Consider the following 18,122-nt stretch of genomic DNA (forward strand, 5'->3'; position numbering starts at 1 on the left):
TATATTTCATTCCATTCCCTTCTTGCCTGGTGTATTTCTGTTGAGAAGTCAGCTGATATTCTAACAGTACGGTGTCGGGTGAATTTCCCGCCAAAATATAAGATGGCGGTTCGCATACGCAGGTAGGTATCTTTGTGAACGGCAAACAAACAAATATTTGGTAATACGCAGTTACAATCGGCCCGAGTTTACACGTTTCCTGCACTCCACCGCAAATCTATATGAACCGAATTAAGACGGCTCCCGCGGAGTACGCGCAATTCACGCGAGCCGACTTAACTCGTTTCCCGCAATCCAAGTGCTAATAGGAGATCCCTTGTAGATAACTTTCTGTCTCTCTCTGGCAGCCTTTAAGATTCTTACTTTGTCGTTGGTGTTTGCCAATTTAATTATGATGTGTCTTGGTGTTGGTCTTTTGGGGTTCATCTTGTTTGGCACTCTATGTGCTTCTTGGACTTGTGTAGTTTTTTTCTTGCCCATATCAGGGAAGTTTTCTGTCATTATTTCTTCAAACAGGTTTTCTATTCCTTGCTTCTCCTCCTCTCCTTCTGGTACGCCTATTAAGCGAATGTTGTTTCATTTTGCGTTATCCCAAAGCTCCCTTAGGCTCTCCTCTTGCTTTTTAAGTTTTTTTTTCCAGTTGCTACTGTGTTTGTGTGTTTTTTCCTACCTTGTCTTCTAATTTGCTGATGCGGTCCTCAGCCTCTTCTAGTGTGCTGTTTAAGCCTTCCATTGTGTTCTTTATTGCAGCTATGTCTTTCTTCATTTCCTCTTGGTTCCTTTTCATGTTGGTGACATTCTCATTCAGCTTCTTATAATTCTCATTGAGATGTGTGTATTTGTCATCCAGCCATTTGAGCATCCTTATAACCATTACTCTGAATTCTTTCTCTGATAAGTTAGTAGCCTCAATTTCATTTAACTCCCTTTCTGGTGACTCCTCTTTTTTCATTCCTTTGTGGATTGCTTTTTTGTCTTCCCATGTTTTGTTGTGATGTTTTAATTGTAGTTCTGATTGCTTTGCTACCCAGTTTCTTTAGGGTATGGTGCTATTGGTGTGACCTCTCAGGTCTCCTGGGTTTGGTAGTCTTGTGTAGCTCCCTACTTGAGCTATTTGGATTCTCTTGATGTAGGCCTGCAAGCTGGAAAGGCACAACTGAGGTGTCTAGAAGTCAGCATCCATGGAAGGGGTGTTCGAATTTTTGCTGTCTTATGCCCTTGGTTGAAATCACGCGTGCCTCGCAGGTACTCACAGTGGCACCCAGGAACCATCTATTTGGGTGGTGGGTCTCAGGAAGCCTGCATTCTGGCAAGGTGTGACTGTGGTGTCCAGAGTTCTGTAGTTGTGGGAGGGCAGACTCAGCTTTTGCTGCTGCCTCCGTGGTTGGATACATGCGATCCCAGCGGCAGCTTACAAGGCACCTGTGGTATGTTTGCCAGCAAGGTGTACTGACACACTCTGAAGGGCCCTGGCACTGAAGCCACTGGATTGCAGTGTCTGTGGGCAGGTATCCCAGAAGAGGGAATTCAGTGTTTCTACAGCCCAGCAGTGCACCCCTGTTTGTTTAAGTGTGTGACCAGCAGGGCTCTCAGTGGGGCCCCAGGGCTGCCTGTGGAGTGGTGGTCTTGGGAGACCTGCACACGGGAAAAGCATGCAACTGTAGTGTCCAGAGTTCTGCAGCTGTGGGGTGGGGAAACTCAGTTTTTGCTGATGCACCTGTAGTGGATAGGCTCGCATTCCCAGTGGCAGCACACAGGTGCACCCGCAGTGAGTTTGCTAGCGCAGGCGCACTGAAGCACTCTGAAGGGCCCTGGCATGCTTTGGCTAGGTATCCAGGATGGGTGAATTCAGAATTTCTACTGCCCAGGGGGAGTGCATCCCTATTAGTCCAAGATCGGACCCAGCAGAGGCTCACTGCGGCTTCCCAAAGTGCCCTGTGAATAGATGGGCTCAGGGGGAGTGAGCAACTGTGGCAGTGCAGCTCCCCAGTGCTGAGCTCTGACGCACTCTGAGGAGCCCTGGTGCTGAGGGGCCCTGGCGCTGAAATTGCGCAGCTGGGTGTGTGTGGGCGGTTATTCAGGCAGAAGGAATTCAGAATTTCTACTGGGGGGCAGTGAGCCTGTGTCTGTACAAAATCACACCCAGCTGAGGCTCACAGTGACTCCTAAGAGAAGCCTATGGAGTGGTGTGCCTAGGAGACCTGCGCGCTGGGGACTTGCAAATGCGATGTCTGAGGTCTGCCGCTGGGGAGGGGGAGGCTGCACTTACTGCTGCGGGCGGGTGCAGTGCTCCTTTGGCGGTGGAGATCCCTGGGTCTGCGGGTGTGGGTGCAGGATTTTGGCTGGAGTGGCTGCCTGGTCGTGGGCGGCAGTATCCCAAGCCTGAGTGGTGGTGCTGATGAGTTCCTAGGAGAGGCCGCTCTTCCCTTTAAGATGGTGTGGGCTCTGTGCCCGAGTCCCGTAGTCCGCAGTCCTGGGAGTGCCACAGCGGTGGTAATCTCTCCCTGTCCCAGAGAGCCTGTTCTGCCAGCCTCTGCTGCTCCTGCCGGATTTAACTGTCCCCCCCTCACTCACACACACAACACACACGTCCACTCACTCTCCTTTCATCCCCTCACTCACTCCCTTCCTATCCCTCACCTCCATCCTGCCAGCCGCCATCTTTTCTAGCCCAGATGGTTTTTAGTGAGAAAAGAAATCATTAAGAAATAAGATATATGAGAAAAGATGCAATAATTAATAAGTAATCATGTCTGAACATCAGGCAGTGAGCTTGGCAAACATTTGAACAGGGAATTTCCTTTTAACTGCTAATGCTTATATGATAATATATATTAAACACTAAGTCAGTTTTAGAGTTTGGTTCAGATATTTCTACTAATTAGTTTTGGCTGATATTGAAGTATTTTGTATGCTCCATTTTTAAAAGCACTGTTTGCCCATCTGTTCATAGGTTGAAAGTGATTAAAGGATACTTATTTTGGCTGTTGTAAAAGCCAAATACTTTTTAAGCTGCAAATATGTGACAAAGCCAGTTTGGGTTGCCAAATTCAGAAATATATTAAAAGTGGTTTGTGATGCCACCTTCCCCCAATTCCTCTTCCACCCTGCATCATCAAAAGCTTTCCTGATTAGACAAGCATGCCTGCTTTGTCCAAATGCTTTGCCGTTTAGTTATAATTTACACAATTTACTCTGATTTGGATCCTCTGCTACCAAGCTGGGTGGAGGGCTTGGGTTTCCTGTTTGTCCAGCCTTGACGTAGAATCATGTGATGCCCTCCTGCTTGAATGCTGGATTAGAAAGCAATTTGGGTGGCGAGTGAAACAATTTTGGGGCCTCCTTTAATCCCCTGTATGAAGTCTGTTCAGTTTGAAAACAATGTATTAAATTCAGCATGTGTGACATAGATTTTTAAGAACAGGGAGTAATCCATTTCCATGAGTAATATTGCCTCAGTGTTGCTTAGTACTCCGTTTCCAGACCTTGCCAAGGCTTTAAATTGTTATTTGTGTCACAAGACCTGTTCCCTTCAAAAACCAGAGCGGGATTCCTGGGACTTTTAAAAATAAGATGCAGTCTTCCTGAGTGGAAGACACCACTTAAATTCAGGCAAACATTTTAAATCGCTTAAATATCTGAATGAGCTGTGTTCTCCTCTGTGCATTCTGTACTCCTTTGGTGTCCCGCTCATTCCTCACAAGGCTAGCCTGCCGCAGCCCCCAGAAAACTGGCCTTGTTTTGACTGCTCCCAGTTCCTCAGCAATCTCTTTAGCTAGAGCTTATGAAAGGGTGGAGGCTGATATGCTATTTAAAGCATCTAAGAGTATTTGTCTTAAACAGTTTACCGCCTGAAGTGCTCTACCTAGTACTTCTTGCAGCACCCTCTGCTCCCAACCCAAGCTTTAGTCAGTCACAGAGGACAGTGGGCTCTCCCCACCCCCAACATTTCTCTCATTTTTGCTCAGACAGGCAGACAATGAAGATCGGTGCCTGTTCAGAGATTCCTTGTCCTTAGAACAGAGCTTCAGATAATGAAATAAATTCCCACAACAATTCAGGCGATTCTAAAAGCAATTTCTGCTATTATGCTCAATATTTTATTCCCAGCCACATATGTGAGTTAGGAACTGTCATTTCCAGGAACCAGGGAGATCATCAAGCAGGCACACACAGAGCGATGGTCAACAACCGTATGCAGGTTAAAGTCCACGTATTAGGAAAGCAGGAGATGTGGGCAGTCTTCAGAGCAGTAAATGTACTCTATTCCATTATATCAAATAAGAGAAAATTTAGAATTGATAGTGCCATTTTGCCTTCCATTAACATATTAGTGATATGATGTTACTACTATTTTTTTTAGTTCCCGGATACTACAAAATGGAAAAGAGAAAGTAAATCATTATTATTCACCAACATGTTCACTAGTACATGGATATTTGGAGTCTTGGCATCCTAAAGAGTTAAAAAAAAAAAATAAGGAACTTATGGGTTCCAAAAGGCTACAATTAACTTCATAGATGGTATATTTAAATGACAATATCGTTATCACCCAGAATTGAAACAAACTAGATATTTAAAAGGTTAAAGGCTGATGACCAGCCTCTGAATTTATTACCACCACAAATTAAATGTTATGAATCAACAATAGAATGTTTTTCCGCTATGAAGTCAAGATCTATCAATAGTTCTATTCTATACTTGGAAATCAGTTGGTCATTTAAAAGAATTATGTGCTCTAGAAATTCAACAGAAGAAAAATGTATCACTAAAGTCATATTAATCTGCAAAGGAATTAACAGCAACTGCAGAAATACATCTAAAAAGAATAAATGTTTTATTAAAAGAATGCAATAGATTATCTGAAGGAAAAAAGAGATTTTCAATGTAGTTAGAGGTACCAAACAAATTCAAGGGGACCTCAGGAAGATGTTTTTATATAAAAGGATCTGTTTCTAGCCTGGCCAGTGTTGCTCAATGGTTAAGGATTGACCTTTGAATCAGGAGATCATAATTTGATTCCTGGTCAGGGCACATGCCCGGGTTGCAGGCTTGATCCCCAGTAGGGAGTGTACAGGAGGCAGCTGATCAATGATCCTCTCTCATCATTGATGTTTCTATCTCTCTCTCTCTTTCCCTTCCTCTCCCTCTCAAAAACAAAAGACAACAAAAAACACACCCAAAACCAATAATATTTCTAACAGGAAGTAAAAGTGCAATGTCATCATAATAGTATAGTGGATCACAGTGAATACAGCTCCCAGCTCACAATTTTCATTTAGATATTGAGAGTTAACTCTGTTGCACTAATGCATTACTTCCCTTTACCTGATAATATGAACTGCTTTGGATTCTTTATATTAACCATACCAAATCAGAGTAAGAGAAAAAATGGGTTAGACATAAAGAAGTTAATGAGAGAAACCAAGGTGGCATAGGTAAACACCGGAAATTGCTGCCTCGCACAACCACTTCAAAAATACAACTAAAAGATAAAACAGACATCATCCAGAACCACAGGAAGGCTGGCTGAGTGGGAATTCTACAAGGAAAGAGAAAAGCACACAGACTCAGAGGAGGTGCAGAAGTAAAGTGCAGAGATACGGAGGCGCATGTGGAAAGGGCTGGCAACTGAGGACACGGTTGTCTTTTTCAATCGGGAGGAAGTCTAAAGCTCCCAACAGCTCTGAACTCCAGTTCCAGGCGAGTCTCTGGGGACCCAGACACATACGGGAGAAACTGTACTGTCTGGCATCGGGCAGAACTCGAGGGCGGCTTTCTCTCAGAGGTGCTGGCAGCAATTACCTTGGGATACTGAGACTTGGGGCCTCTTAGGGCAGGGCTGAGGATCAGCCATAGCTGTTTGCTCCGCTCTGTTGATTCCCCGAGACACCGCCCCACCCAAGCTGTGTGCAGAGGCTTTTGCATATGAATGGCCTGGCCCTTTGCAATCTAAAATTACCTAACAAACTGCAGCTGGGTCAGAGAGACCCAGAACTTCCAAAAGAAGGCCCAAGGCCCCATAGCAACTTGCATTGCTTCTCAGCTGAACCTCATCTGGGCACCTCCAAACCCCAAACAAAGAAGAGGAATCTGCAGATCTCTCCATAGCTCCTGCTGGGTAGCCTCAGGTAGAGGCTAAATTAGCACCTCCTTAGAGATCCAAGAGCCAGTGTACCCAGTGGTCAGAGTGGGACCATCCAGATTACAACTCCTCAGATCCATAAGGGACACACTCAGGGACAGACTCAGTGAGCACCAAAGCCCCACTGAAGCAAGTCTTACCCCATAAGGGTGTCTCCAGCACAGAAGTTCTCCCACCGTAGACACAGCTGATTCTCATAGCCAATTGGCCTGGAGGTCAATTCCTCCCAGTGACACCAACTACAATCAAGGCTTAACTACAACAAGACTGTGCACACAACCCACAAAGGGGTGCACCAAGAGTGTTCACCTCAGGTAATTGGGGAGGCTGAGCCACTGGGCCCTATAGGACACCTAGCACAGAAAGTCACTCTATCAACATAGGGAAGCAGCCAAAATGAGGAGACAAAAAAACAGGTCACAAATGAAAGAAATGGAGGAAAGCAAACTACTGGATATAGAGTTCAAAACCACGGTTATAAGGTTACTCAAGAATCTTCTAGAAACCACCAATAAATTTAGTGAGACCCTCCATAAATCTAGTGAGACCCTCGAGGATATGAAAAAGGACCAACTAGAAATTATGCATACACTGACTGAAATAAAGAATATTATACAGAGATACAACAGCAGACTAGAGGATCGCAAGAATCAAGTCAAAGATTTGAAATATGAAGAAGCAAAAAACAACCAATCAGAAAAACAAAAAGAAAAAAGAATCCAAAAATATGGAGATAGTGTAAGGAGCCTCAGGGACAACTTCAAGCGAACCAACATCTGAATTATAGGGGTGCCTGAAGAAGAGAGAGAGCAAGATATTGAAAACCTATTTGAAGAAATAATGACAGAAAACTTCCCCTACCTGGTGAAAGAAATAGACTTACAAGTCTAGGAAGCACAGAGAATCCCAAACAAAAGGATCCAAAGAGGACCACACCAAAACACATCATAATTAAAATGCCAAGAACAAAAGACAAAGAGAAAATCTTAAAAGCAGCAAGAGAAAAACAATCAGTTACCTACAAGGGAGTACCCATACGACTGTCAGCTGATTTCTCAACAGAAACTATGCAGGCCAGAAGGGAGTGGCAAGAAATATTCAAAGTGATGAATACCAAGAACCTACAACCAAGATTACTTTACCCAGCAAAGCTATCATTCAGAATTGAAGGTCAGATAAAGAGCTTCACAGACAAGAAAAAGCTAAAGGAGTTCATCACCACCAACCCAGTATTATATGAAATGCTGGAAGGAATCCTTTAAGAAGAGGAAGAAGAAGAAAAAGGTAAAGATAAAAATTATGAACAACAAATACACATCTATCAACGAGTGAATGTAAAAATCAAGTGAATAAGTAATCTGATGAACAGAATAAACTGGTGAATATAATAGAATCAGGGGCATAGAAAGGGAGTGGACTGACAATTCTCAGGGGGAAAGGGGTGCAGGGGGTGTGGGAAGAGACTAGAAAAAAATCGTACACCTATGGATGAGGACAGTGGGGGGGGGGGGGGTTAAGGGCAGAGGGTGGGGTGGGAACCGGGTGGAGAGGAGTTATGGGGGGAAAAAAGAGGAACAACTGTAATAATCTGAACAATAAAGACTTAATTTAAAAAAAGAAAAAAGAAAAGTTAATGAGATGATGCTAGGAAAAGGCAATATCCCACTTTACTGCAAAATATCATTCAATCTTTACCTTTTTCAAGGTAAAAACATAAATATGTATAATTTATGTACACATTACATTTAAAAAACTAAAATTTAAGAGTTATATTGTTTGGTTTTAATTCTTTCTGGTTTAGAAATTTTACATTAGGTATTTTATTTTAAAATGCATAAATCTCAGAAAAATGTTCCTTTGACAATTCTAATTGAACTGAGATTGCTTGGCTTTCTTTGAGATGCTTAACATAACCTTCCTTTCCCTACAAAAGGTTTTAGGTTTTCTCAACCATATTTTAATCTTACGGATTTCTAACAATCTTCTGAAAGTTATGGTGTTCTTATAATTTCAAACATTATCATTTAAATTGAAATATTGAGGATGTAGAAACCTTCATTCAGAAATTAAATAATGTTGTATAAATGCTCATCTATGAAAATTATATCCTATAAAAGTTGGGCAAAGGTGTGCATGAAATGTTTACAGCAGAATTAGAAATTCAGGCAATAAGATTATCTCTCTAATAAAAACACACAAATATACATATAAGAGCCTAAAAAATAAAATCAAGTAGGCACTGTGTGGAATTTATAACCTAGTAAATTCATCAAAATTATGCTAGAAGGCAGAAAAAAATCTAAAGATTTGAACATTTTTTCTCTTTAATAATTCTGCTAATGGAAAGTCTTATGAACATCTGTACTCACATTTGTGCAAGCAAATGTACCTATGCACTACTATATCAGCTTTTCTTCTAAATTTTGAGATCTTTACAGTTAAAAAACAAACAAACAACAGGAAGATGAACCAAAAAGAAAAAGAAGAAAAAAAGAAATGTGGGAACTTGCCTCTTAGGCTTATGATCATTAAAGATTAGGTCAGAAATAATGATGACTGCCTTACCCACCACTATTGATCCATATAAAGTAACAGGTTCCATTCCCTACAAACAGTAGGACTGGGTGCTCGAATTTGCAGTTAATTACAAATGAAGTACAACAGCAGCATTTTTTAGCTCAACCTAGCATCCCCACCTCTTAACAGCCAGTGGCTGCCTCCTTAAATAATACTGCTGAGTGGATGCATAAACCAGTCCTATTTGCCAACTGTGAAGCATTTCAGCCAAGCTTGTGGGTATGTGTAAATGAATTCCATCATCTTTTTTTTTTCTATAACTAAGAACATTGGGAAAAAAATAGAAACTGTCTTGTGTTACTGTAGCCTGGCAATGGTAATCTATGTGAGACACATTTTTTTTTTCCTTAAAATGCAAAAGTACAAAAGTACTTTAGAAATTGGCCAGTACCTTATTGAAGTTGAAGGACAACTGATGGAAGATTTTAATATACTCTGCCTCATGCAGACTCTAAGGAAACCTCTAGCTAAAAATACACACACTGAATAATTATAAAGGAGTGTTTATCAAAATAGATTTCATGTTCAGAATGTAATAAAATCAGCTATCAAACTGTGTGTACATTTTTTGGGACACCCTGTATATAAGAAATTTATCCCTAACAACAACAACAAAAATCCTTCAGGCCAAACTTTAAAGAGTCCTAACATTTGGATTCTAAAATATGGAATTTCTATGATAGAAATGGTAAAGGATTTCAAGTAAACAAGAAAAATCTTAATATTGTTTCACTTAAATATTTTTCAGTTAAATGGGTCTGTCTTTGATACATATAGTTTTATATTATTTATTACAACTTGCTTTATTTTCACACTGTTTTACCTTTTTTAAATCTCTCTCCAGGATTCTATTCTAGTAACACTTTTTTAATTACTTGAGCCACTCTCTAAGATATGCCAATTCATTAAGTAAATTTTAGTCTACTTCTCTTAAGTAATCATCAGAAAGGCTCTTAAAATTTAAGATATAAAGAGAATAAAAGCAGCATGCTGCCCTAACCAGCTTGGCTCAGTGGATAGAGTATCAGCCTGCAGACTGAAAGGTCCGGGTTCGATTCCGGTCAAGGGCATGTACCTTGGTTGCGGGCACATCCCCAGTGGGAGGTGTGCAGGAGGCAGCTGATCGATGTTTCTCTCTCATCGATGTTTCTAACTCTCTATCCCTGTGTGCGACCCGGGGGCAGGCGGGGACTCAGGAGAGGCAATAGGCATAGCTTGCCTTTGCCTGAGCCCCGCCTGCCCACCCTCCTGGGACATGGGGCCCACTCCCGTGTGCGACCTGGGGATGGGCGGGGACTCAGGCGAAGGCAAGCAATGCCGATCGCCTCACCTGAGCCCCTGCCTGCCCACTGGAGACACGGGCCTTCTGAGAGAGAGAGAGAGAAACAGAGAGAGAGAGGCGGAATTTGGCACCCCGCATCCCTCCCTGATCCACCACTGAGATTTCAAGCCAGCGAGGGCTGCCTTCAGGCCACAGCTCCAGGTCCCTCACCCCCACCCCAGGCCTGAGAGCACAGTGCTGGGCAGGGCACCCAGGGGTTCGGGAATGCAGCCCGAGGGGCCAGCACGACGTTGAGGGGGGGCTGTGTTTACACTGCCAAGTTCCCCACTTCTGCCCTGGCCCGCGCATCCCTCCTCTCTGCCCAGCTCCTGCCTACATGCTTGCTGGGCAGGCCCAACTGCACCAGGGAGTAAGCCATGGCTATCAGGATGGCCACTTCCTGGGATGGGATGGCCGGACCACGGCGATTCATGAGGGCGATGAGGCCCGTGGGGCATCCCTCCTTTCTGTAAAAAATAAATAAAATATATATTTTTTTTAAAAAAGCAGCATGGCTGAGTAAGAACTCAGTGAATTAAGGACCGGATTCTAGTAAAGTTGTTCTTTTTTACCTTTATGATTTTGAAGAAGTCACTAATCTTTCAAATCTCTATTTTGTCAAGGGGAATTTAAAAGGATTGTATCAAGTGATGTCTAAACTTCTTTTCAGCCATAAAAATATTTAAGATCTCCCTGCAAAAATTAGCTAGATATCCCTGCAAACTTTGCCACAGCTCTTTATGCTTGCAACAGATGGTAGACGCTACACAAAAATGTTTAGCATTCAGACTAGATGGCTGGCTCTAGAAAAATAACTATAATAAACACTCATTTTTCAAACTATACAATTTTTATCATTAAAAGAACAGCACTGAATTTTACTTTAGTAACACCTACAAGGAAAAAATACTTCCTAATCAAATTAATCAAGTAAAGAATATTTACAGAAAAAGACTTACATCCTTCCTATCTAATAATAGACAAACATGGTAATTGACCGTACCTTTGCTACGCCTCCCATTGGCTGATCAGAGTGATATGCAAATTAACCGCCAACAAAGATAGCGGCTAATTTGCATACTGTAGGCAGGGCGGGACAGCACGAGCCACCATCTAGGCCCCCGTGTGCAACCTGGGGGCGAGGGCTCAGGCAAAGCGATTGCTGAGCGCTTCGCCTGATCCCCACCAGCCCGCCAGGGACAGGGCCCACTCCTGTGTGCGATCCGGGGGCAGGCAGGGACTCAGGAGAGGCAATAGGCATAGCTTGCCTTTGCCTGAGCCCCGCCTGCCTACCCTCCTGGGACATGGGGCCCACTCCCGTGTGCGACCTGCGGATGGGCGGGGACTCAGGCAAAGGCAAGCAATGCCGATCGCCTCACCTGAGCCCCTGCCTGCCCACTGGAGACACGGGCCTTCTGAGAGAGAGAGAGAGAGAGAGAGAGAGAGCGAGAGAGGCAGAATTTGGCACCCCGCATCCCTCCCTGATCCACCACTGAGATTCCAAGCCAGCGAGGGCTGCCTTCAGGCCACAGCTCCAGGTCCCTCCCCCCCCCCCCTCCCCCCAGCCCCAGGCCTGAGAGCACAGTGCTGGGCAGGGCACCCAGGGGTTCGGGAATGCAGCCTGAGGGGCCAGCACGACGTTGGGGGGGGCTGTGTTTACACTGCCAAGTTCCCCACTTCTGCCCTGGCCAGTGCATCCCTCCTCCTTCCCCTCAGAGGCCCAGCTCCTGCCTACATGCTTGCTGGGCAGGCCCAACTGCACTGGGGAGTGAGCCATGGCTATCGGGATGGCCACTTCCTGGGATGGGATGGCCGGACCACGGCGATTCATGAGGGCAATGAGGCCCGTGGGGTATCGCAGCCCTCGGGCGGCGGGGGGTGGCTGGCCAAGCCAAGTCTGGCTTCAGTGGGGCCAGTGGGAGCTTGAGGCCACCCGAACCCCCACAGGTCCTGGGCGGACGGTGGCTCAGTGGAGAGCGGTGTCTCCATGCATGGTGCCCAGGGGCAGCTGTGAGCTGCTGCAACCCTGCCCCATGTTTCAGGGAGGAAAAGAAGGCTCGCAGCCACCAGCACCCTAGGCTGCACCACCTGTGCCTCAGCCTGCCAGGTTGGCAGGGTCCAGAGCAGGTGAGCTTCTCCTTTCCCCCAGTGGTAGAACAGGGAGCAGAGCGCTGGGTGCAGGGAGGGGACCTCAGCTGGGATCCTCCTGGTGTGGGGAAGGGGCCCAATATGGGCCTGGTGGGGAGCTTAGGAAGTCTGGCTAAGCAGGCGCTGGTTCATACCAACTCTTACTCTGCCATCTTCCTCCAGCTCTTCAAGCTAGCCCCCACCTGTCCGGGGGAACGGGCTCTGGGTGATCTCCCTGTGCTCAGACTGTGGACCCAGAGACCTTAAGGAAGAGTGCCCGGCTGGGCCCGGGCAGGGGCCGGTGCAGAACTACCAGGGCAGAGTTGCTTCGGTGTCTCGGTGAAGTTTGCAACTGACCCAAGGAGGAAACCCAAGAGGGGAAAGGCCAGTTGGCATGAATTGCCAGCACTTTAGCCACTTGAAAACAGCTCCACTTGGAATGTGAGGCGGTTGTATGTTCAGCTGAGAAGTGAGGGGGCTGAACTCCACCATCGCTGGGCTCCTGTCAGTCCGAGGCCCAAGGAAAGAACAGAGCGAGGGGCCCAGAGGAAGGGAGGACAATTGAAGAAAACCGTGTCTAGACTTTCCCCAAGAGCCCCAGGCCCGGCCACAGTTCTATCTCCACCTTTTAGTTCCCTATTCTACAACCACAGAGGAAAGAAATAAGGAAGGAGTGTGCTGCCTTCAGAGAGTATCTATATACCTGATTGGCCAGTTGCCTTCCACAGAGGGAGGCCAGACTGCGGCTTAGGCCTGCTCCCCACAGGTACATGAGTAGGACATCCTGTGAGGGCTCCCAGACTGTTAGAGGTGGCAGGCTGGGCTGAGGGATGCCCCCCAAGTGCACAAATTTTTGTGTACCAGGCCTCTAGTAAGAATATAAGGGGCTATTAATATAATCAAATACTTTGGAAAATTACATACATGTGACAGTTATTTTTTTTTCTTTAAATCAAGTCTTTTTGAGGGAAGGCTTTTCAAAACAAATTCAATTTCTTTAATAGACATGGGTTATTTAGATTTTTCTGTATTAATTTTGGTATGTAGTCTGTTTTCCAAAGAATTTGTCCACTTCATCTTAGCTGTTGAATATAGTTGGCTTAAAATTATTCATATAGAGTGATGGCACCTCTTTCATTTTCAATATTGGTTATTTGTGTTTTATCCCTTTTTTCTTATTTGCTTTTTGTTAGGTGCTTGAAAATTTTATTAATCTTTTCAAATAATTAGCTTTTGGCTTTGTTAATTTGCTTTATTGCTTCTCCATTTGTATTTCATTCATTTTGGTTCTTTATAATGAATGTCACAGGAACACTTAAAAAACATATTCTACAGTTGTTGGATATAGTCTCCTATAAACACCAATTTGGTCAAATTAGTTGATGGTTTGTTCAAATCAGCTGTATCATTATTTATTCTTTTTAATAATTTTCCTATTAAGTACTAAAAGAGGCATGGAAAAAATTTCCAGCAACAATTATGGAGCTTTCTATTTTATTTAGTTGTGTCACTTTTTGCTTTATTTAGGTCGAAGCTCTATTACTAAAGCGTATTCTATATATTTAATATGAATGTTGATGCAGTTCAATTTAGTCTACCATTTTCATTTTTTTTTATTCACTCTGTATGATCCTCTTTCCCTGTCCACTTTGGGTTAGCCAAATAGTTCCTGTTATCTTTTTATATTAGTGATTGATCTAGGAATAACAATGTGCATTCATAACTTATCATACACTGCTTAAAATTAATACCTCCACACATAAAAATAAACTTGCACGAGTATAACTCCACTTCTTTTGATATTATTGTCATATGTATTTGCATCTCTTTAACTTAAAGGTACCATAAAAATGTTATAAATTTGCCTTAAATTGTCAATTTAAAAGAAATTTTAAAGTATATTCTTTTATACTGATAGACATATATTTTTTTATTTTAAATGTTATTTCTTCTGTAGAGTCAACTTTCCATAAGATGTCTTTTCTTTTCAGCATGAAGAGCTTCCTTTTACCTTGTTAAGTAAAGATTATCTGTCAATAAATTCTCATTTCTTTAATTTAGCTGAAAATGTGTCTTTTCAGCCTTAATGTTATAAGATAGTTCCTTAGATAAAGAATTATCACTTGATATTTTTTTCTTTCAGTCCTTTAAAACATAATTTCATTGCCTCCTGGTTTTTTCCATCATTCCTGATGGGAAGACATCCATCACCCCTAGAAATGTAACCCTCTGTACAATGTATATTTTTCCCCTCTAGTTATTCCCAACTTTTTTTCTTTGACTTCAATTTTCATCTGTTTGACTGTGGTATACTTAACTATGGGTTTTTTGTTTTGTTTTGCTTTGCTTTTGTACTTACCTTGTTTAGAATGTGATGATCTTCTTGGGTATGTAAAGATGTTTTTCATTAAATTTGGAGAAAATTCAGCCACTATTTCCTCAACTACTTTTTCTGCCTCATTCTATTTTTCTCCTTCTAAGATGCCAATTCACATGGTAGACCACTTGATATTAAAATACAGGTCAATCAGGCTCTGTTCATTTTCTTAATTACTGCTTTCTTTTCTTCTGTTTGGTCCTATTGATCTATTTAATTATTTTTTCTATTGTCTTCTCTAACATGTTGTTGATCTACCCAGCCAATGAAATTTTCATATCAGATACTAGAGTTCTCAGTTCTAGAACTTTCATTTGACTTTTTAAAATAGGTTCTATTTCTGGAATGGGATACTCAGCTATTATGAACATCTTTATTTAAAAGAAGTTCTTGAACATTTATAATAGCTGCTTTAAAGAACTTGTCTGCTAATTCCAGTAACTAGGGTATTTTTTTAAATATATTTTTGTATTGATTTCAGAGGGGAAGGGAGAGGAAGATACAGAAACATCAATGACACCCCCTACTGGGGATTGAGCCTGTAAGTCTGGCATGTGCCCTTGACCAGAATTAAACCCGGTACCCTTCTGTACACAGGCCCATGCTCTGTCCACTGAGCCAAACCAGCTAGGGCATGACCTCCTGTTTTATAGATCCATGCTCAACCACTGAGCAACACCGGTCAGGCAGGGTATCTTTTTTGATGTTAGATTTTCCTATTTCTTGACATGGCTAGCATTATTGTGTAATTAACATGGTACACTGTAGAGACTCTGCATTCTGTTACTGACCATGAAGGAATGTTGGCTTTTTCCTTTTATTCTAGGTGGTGGCTAAATTGCTGGTTTATCATCTTAGACTGGTTGAAGCTTAGTTTTATGCTTTTGTTAGAGTGAATCCGGTTGTTGTCATTTTTGTCCTTAGTAGTCATGTGAATCCCTTAGTCCTGGGATATAGTTTCCACTCCTTGGTCTTCTAAGATTTCCATGGATAGACTGACATGTTTATTAAGTCCTGATCACTAAAATTGAACATTTGTTTACAGGATATTTAAATAATCGCATTGTACTGCTTCATCATCATCTTCAGCCTAGATTCACCATAGAGTGCAATTCCACAGTACTTGAACCTTAAAGCTGAATAGATTTTGCAAATTATTTTTTATCAAATATTAGGACATTAATATAGCATATATACCATATATTACATAACATTCAAGCAGGGTGTGGGGCAGCGTTCTCCATTCAAACACATTAACATTAAGTTAATGTTATAATAGGCTAATATAATTAATATTAATATGTATGCCAAACATAAATACTCAAATGAAGTGAGAAAAGTAAAAACTATGAGTAATCATAATTATGATGATTTTGACACTAGAGTTTTGGCAAAATCTTCATTGGCATCAGTTTTAGTTTTTGCAGCTTTCTGGATTTTAGAATTGTGGACAAGGGACTGGTATGGACCTTATATAGCCACACATTTTGAGTAATTGAGAGGGGGCATAAAAGAAAAGATGTTAGGTAAGAAAAAGTAGCCTAAATAATATCCTATGTAATCCTATATAAGAAAGAGCTAATAAGCTAATTAGATCAAATGGCAGAATGACTGTCCAGATGACCTTCTGGACGAAGCTGGGGCTCAAGGGCCAAGGCAGCCTGGGCTGCGAGGGTTGAGCTGTTTGCACAAATTTCGTGCATCGGGCCTCTAGTATTTAGATAAACCTGTACTTACTGAGGAGATAGAACTCCAAACAGGTTGCTTTTGACAAACTTCCGTCTCCAAGTTTTACCCTTTTTCTAATTTCATCTATATGGCCTGGCATAGTGCTTTGCACTTTATTTGTACTAAAATCTTATTTAATGGATTATATTACCAGGGAACACAAAATGTGTCCTTTTTAGCAACTTCACTGTTAACTTTCTACTATCCCTTCTCTTCATCTCACTCTCTATTCTGTCTTTCAAAGTCAGTAATTTTTCACAAAAGTTAGTTGACAAATTTCCCACATAAATTAGCAAAGCATTCTTAAGAATCCCTCATAGCCATTGAAAGATGCTCTACCACAGTGAATTGTAGTATACAGTTTCTAATAAACAAAACACCATGCAGTACTGTTCACACTGCTTTTCCTACCTACCATATAGTATCCTTCAGCCTGACCTATTGAATGATCATTAATACACTTGAAAAGAAATAGTTTTTTTTCCCCTTGTCTTAGTTAAATGGAATGGGAACATTGGAAAAGAAATACTAAAAATGCGTATTTCTTTAAACTTGGAGACTTAAGATAAAACCCAAAGCAAGCACATTAATACTTGTCTGCTATGAAAATAAAAGGTGTACCTGGGTGGTGACGGTGGTGCTGGCTTTAAAATTATGCGTTCTTTTTTCAAAAAGGATTTCTAGAATAGGAGCAAGAAGAATTAACATAAGTAGGAAAACAATGTTATAGTCAGCAAATTTTAATTTTATTGACATTCTGTTATATTATCAAAGGGAGAAGAAACCATTCTGTTATAGTATCTATTATATGCCTAAACAATGAAAAGAATTTGTAAGTATACACAGAGGACTATGATTGCTGAGTTGCCTCCAGCATCTTTTGACATCCAAGGAAACAGTTCCTATTGATCACTTCAGTGAGCAATATCCATACAAATCGAATTCAGAAGAGAATTTATTTATTTATTTACTTAGTTACTTGTCTTCTGTCTTATAAAAAAAAAAAAAAAGACTTAAGATAGCTTACAAAATATACAGTAGGATTTAAGGTTGATCTGGCTGCAACATCTGCCATGCCATTGATCAACAGGGTTGATCCAGCCAATCTGGCCAGTTAGGCCATGTCCCCCTCTCCCTCACCAATCTATGTGCGCCCTCTGGAAGCTGTGCACTTGGTCCAAGAGGATGACCTTCTCCCCATGAGAATAGGACCGGTCTTCAGTAAAGGTTATACAAGTAGCTGTGCTCCCCTGCTAGAACCTCCAAACAAGCTATCAAAACATACAGTACATATGAAAAAGAAAATAACAAAATCAAGTTAAGGGGATAATATGTATAAAACAATAATGTGAAATATTTTCTGATATTTCTTGATGTGTCACGCAGATTTGGCTCTCAAAGTCCTAGCTGTCAAACTATTACAAACTGAATTGTGTTTCCCCAAAATTCATATGTTGAAGCCCAAGTCAATGTCATGGCTATGTATAGAAACACAGTCTCTCAGGGGAAAATTAAGGTTAAATGAAGTCATAAGGGTGAGGCCCTATCAAATAAGACTGGTGGCCTTGTAAAAAGAACAAGAGATGCCAGGGGCACATAGGCACAGAGAAAAGGCCACGTGAGGACACAGAAAGAAGCAGCTACCCATCTAAGCCAAGGAGAGAGGCCTCAGGAGAAACCAACTTTGCCAGCATCTGATCTTGGAATTCCAGCCTCCAAAACTATGAGGACATTAATTTTTGTTGTATATTCCACACAGTCTGCGGTATTTCGTTATGGCAGGCCTGACAACTTGATACACAAAGCAACGAAGAAGACATACTAGTTCTAACATTTACAATGTCTAT

The 18,122-nt window shown here is 42.0% G+C and overlaps 1 protein-coding gene across 1 annotated transcript in view; it reads right to left on the minus strand.

Moving 5' to 3' along the window:
- Positions 1-18,122, minus strand: part of IQCM (IQ motif containing M) — a 259,252-nt gene that overhangs the window by 137,124 nt on the left and 104,006 nt on the right. Inside the window, exon 8 of the mRNA XM_070416930.1 lies at positions 16,897-16,955. Coding sequence (XP_070273031.1) covers positions 16,897-16,955 — 59 coding nt within the window. The remainder of the gene's footprint in view (positions 1-16,896; positions 16,956-18,122) is intronic.

The sequence above is a fragment of the Myotis yumanensis genome, unplaced genomic scaffold (genome assembly GCF_028538775.1).
Source record: "Myotis yumanensis isolate MYYU_CA2020_CCGP unplaced genomic scaffold, mMyoYum1.0.hap1 SCAF_5, whole genome shotgun sequence".
Taxonomy (NCBI): domain Eukaryota; kingdom Metazoa; phylum Chordata; class Mammalia; order Chiroptera; family Vespertilionidae; genus Myotis; species Myotis yumanensis.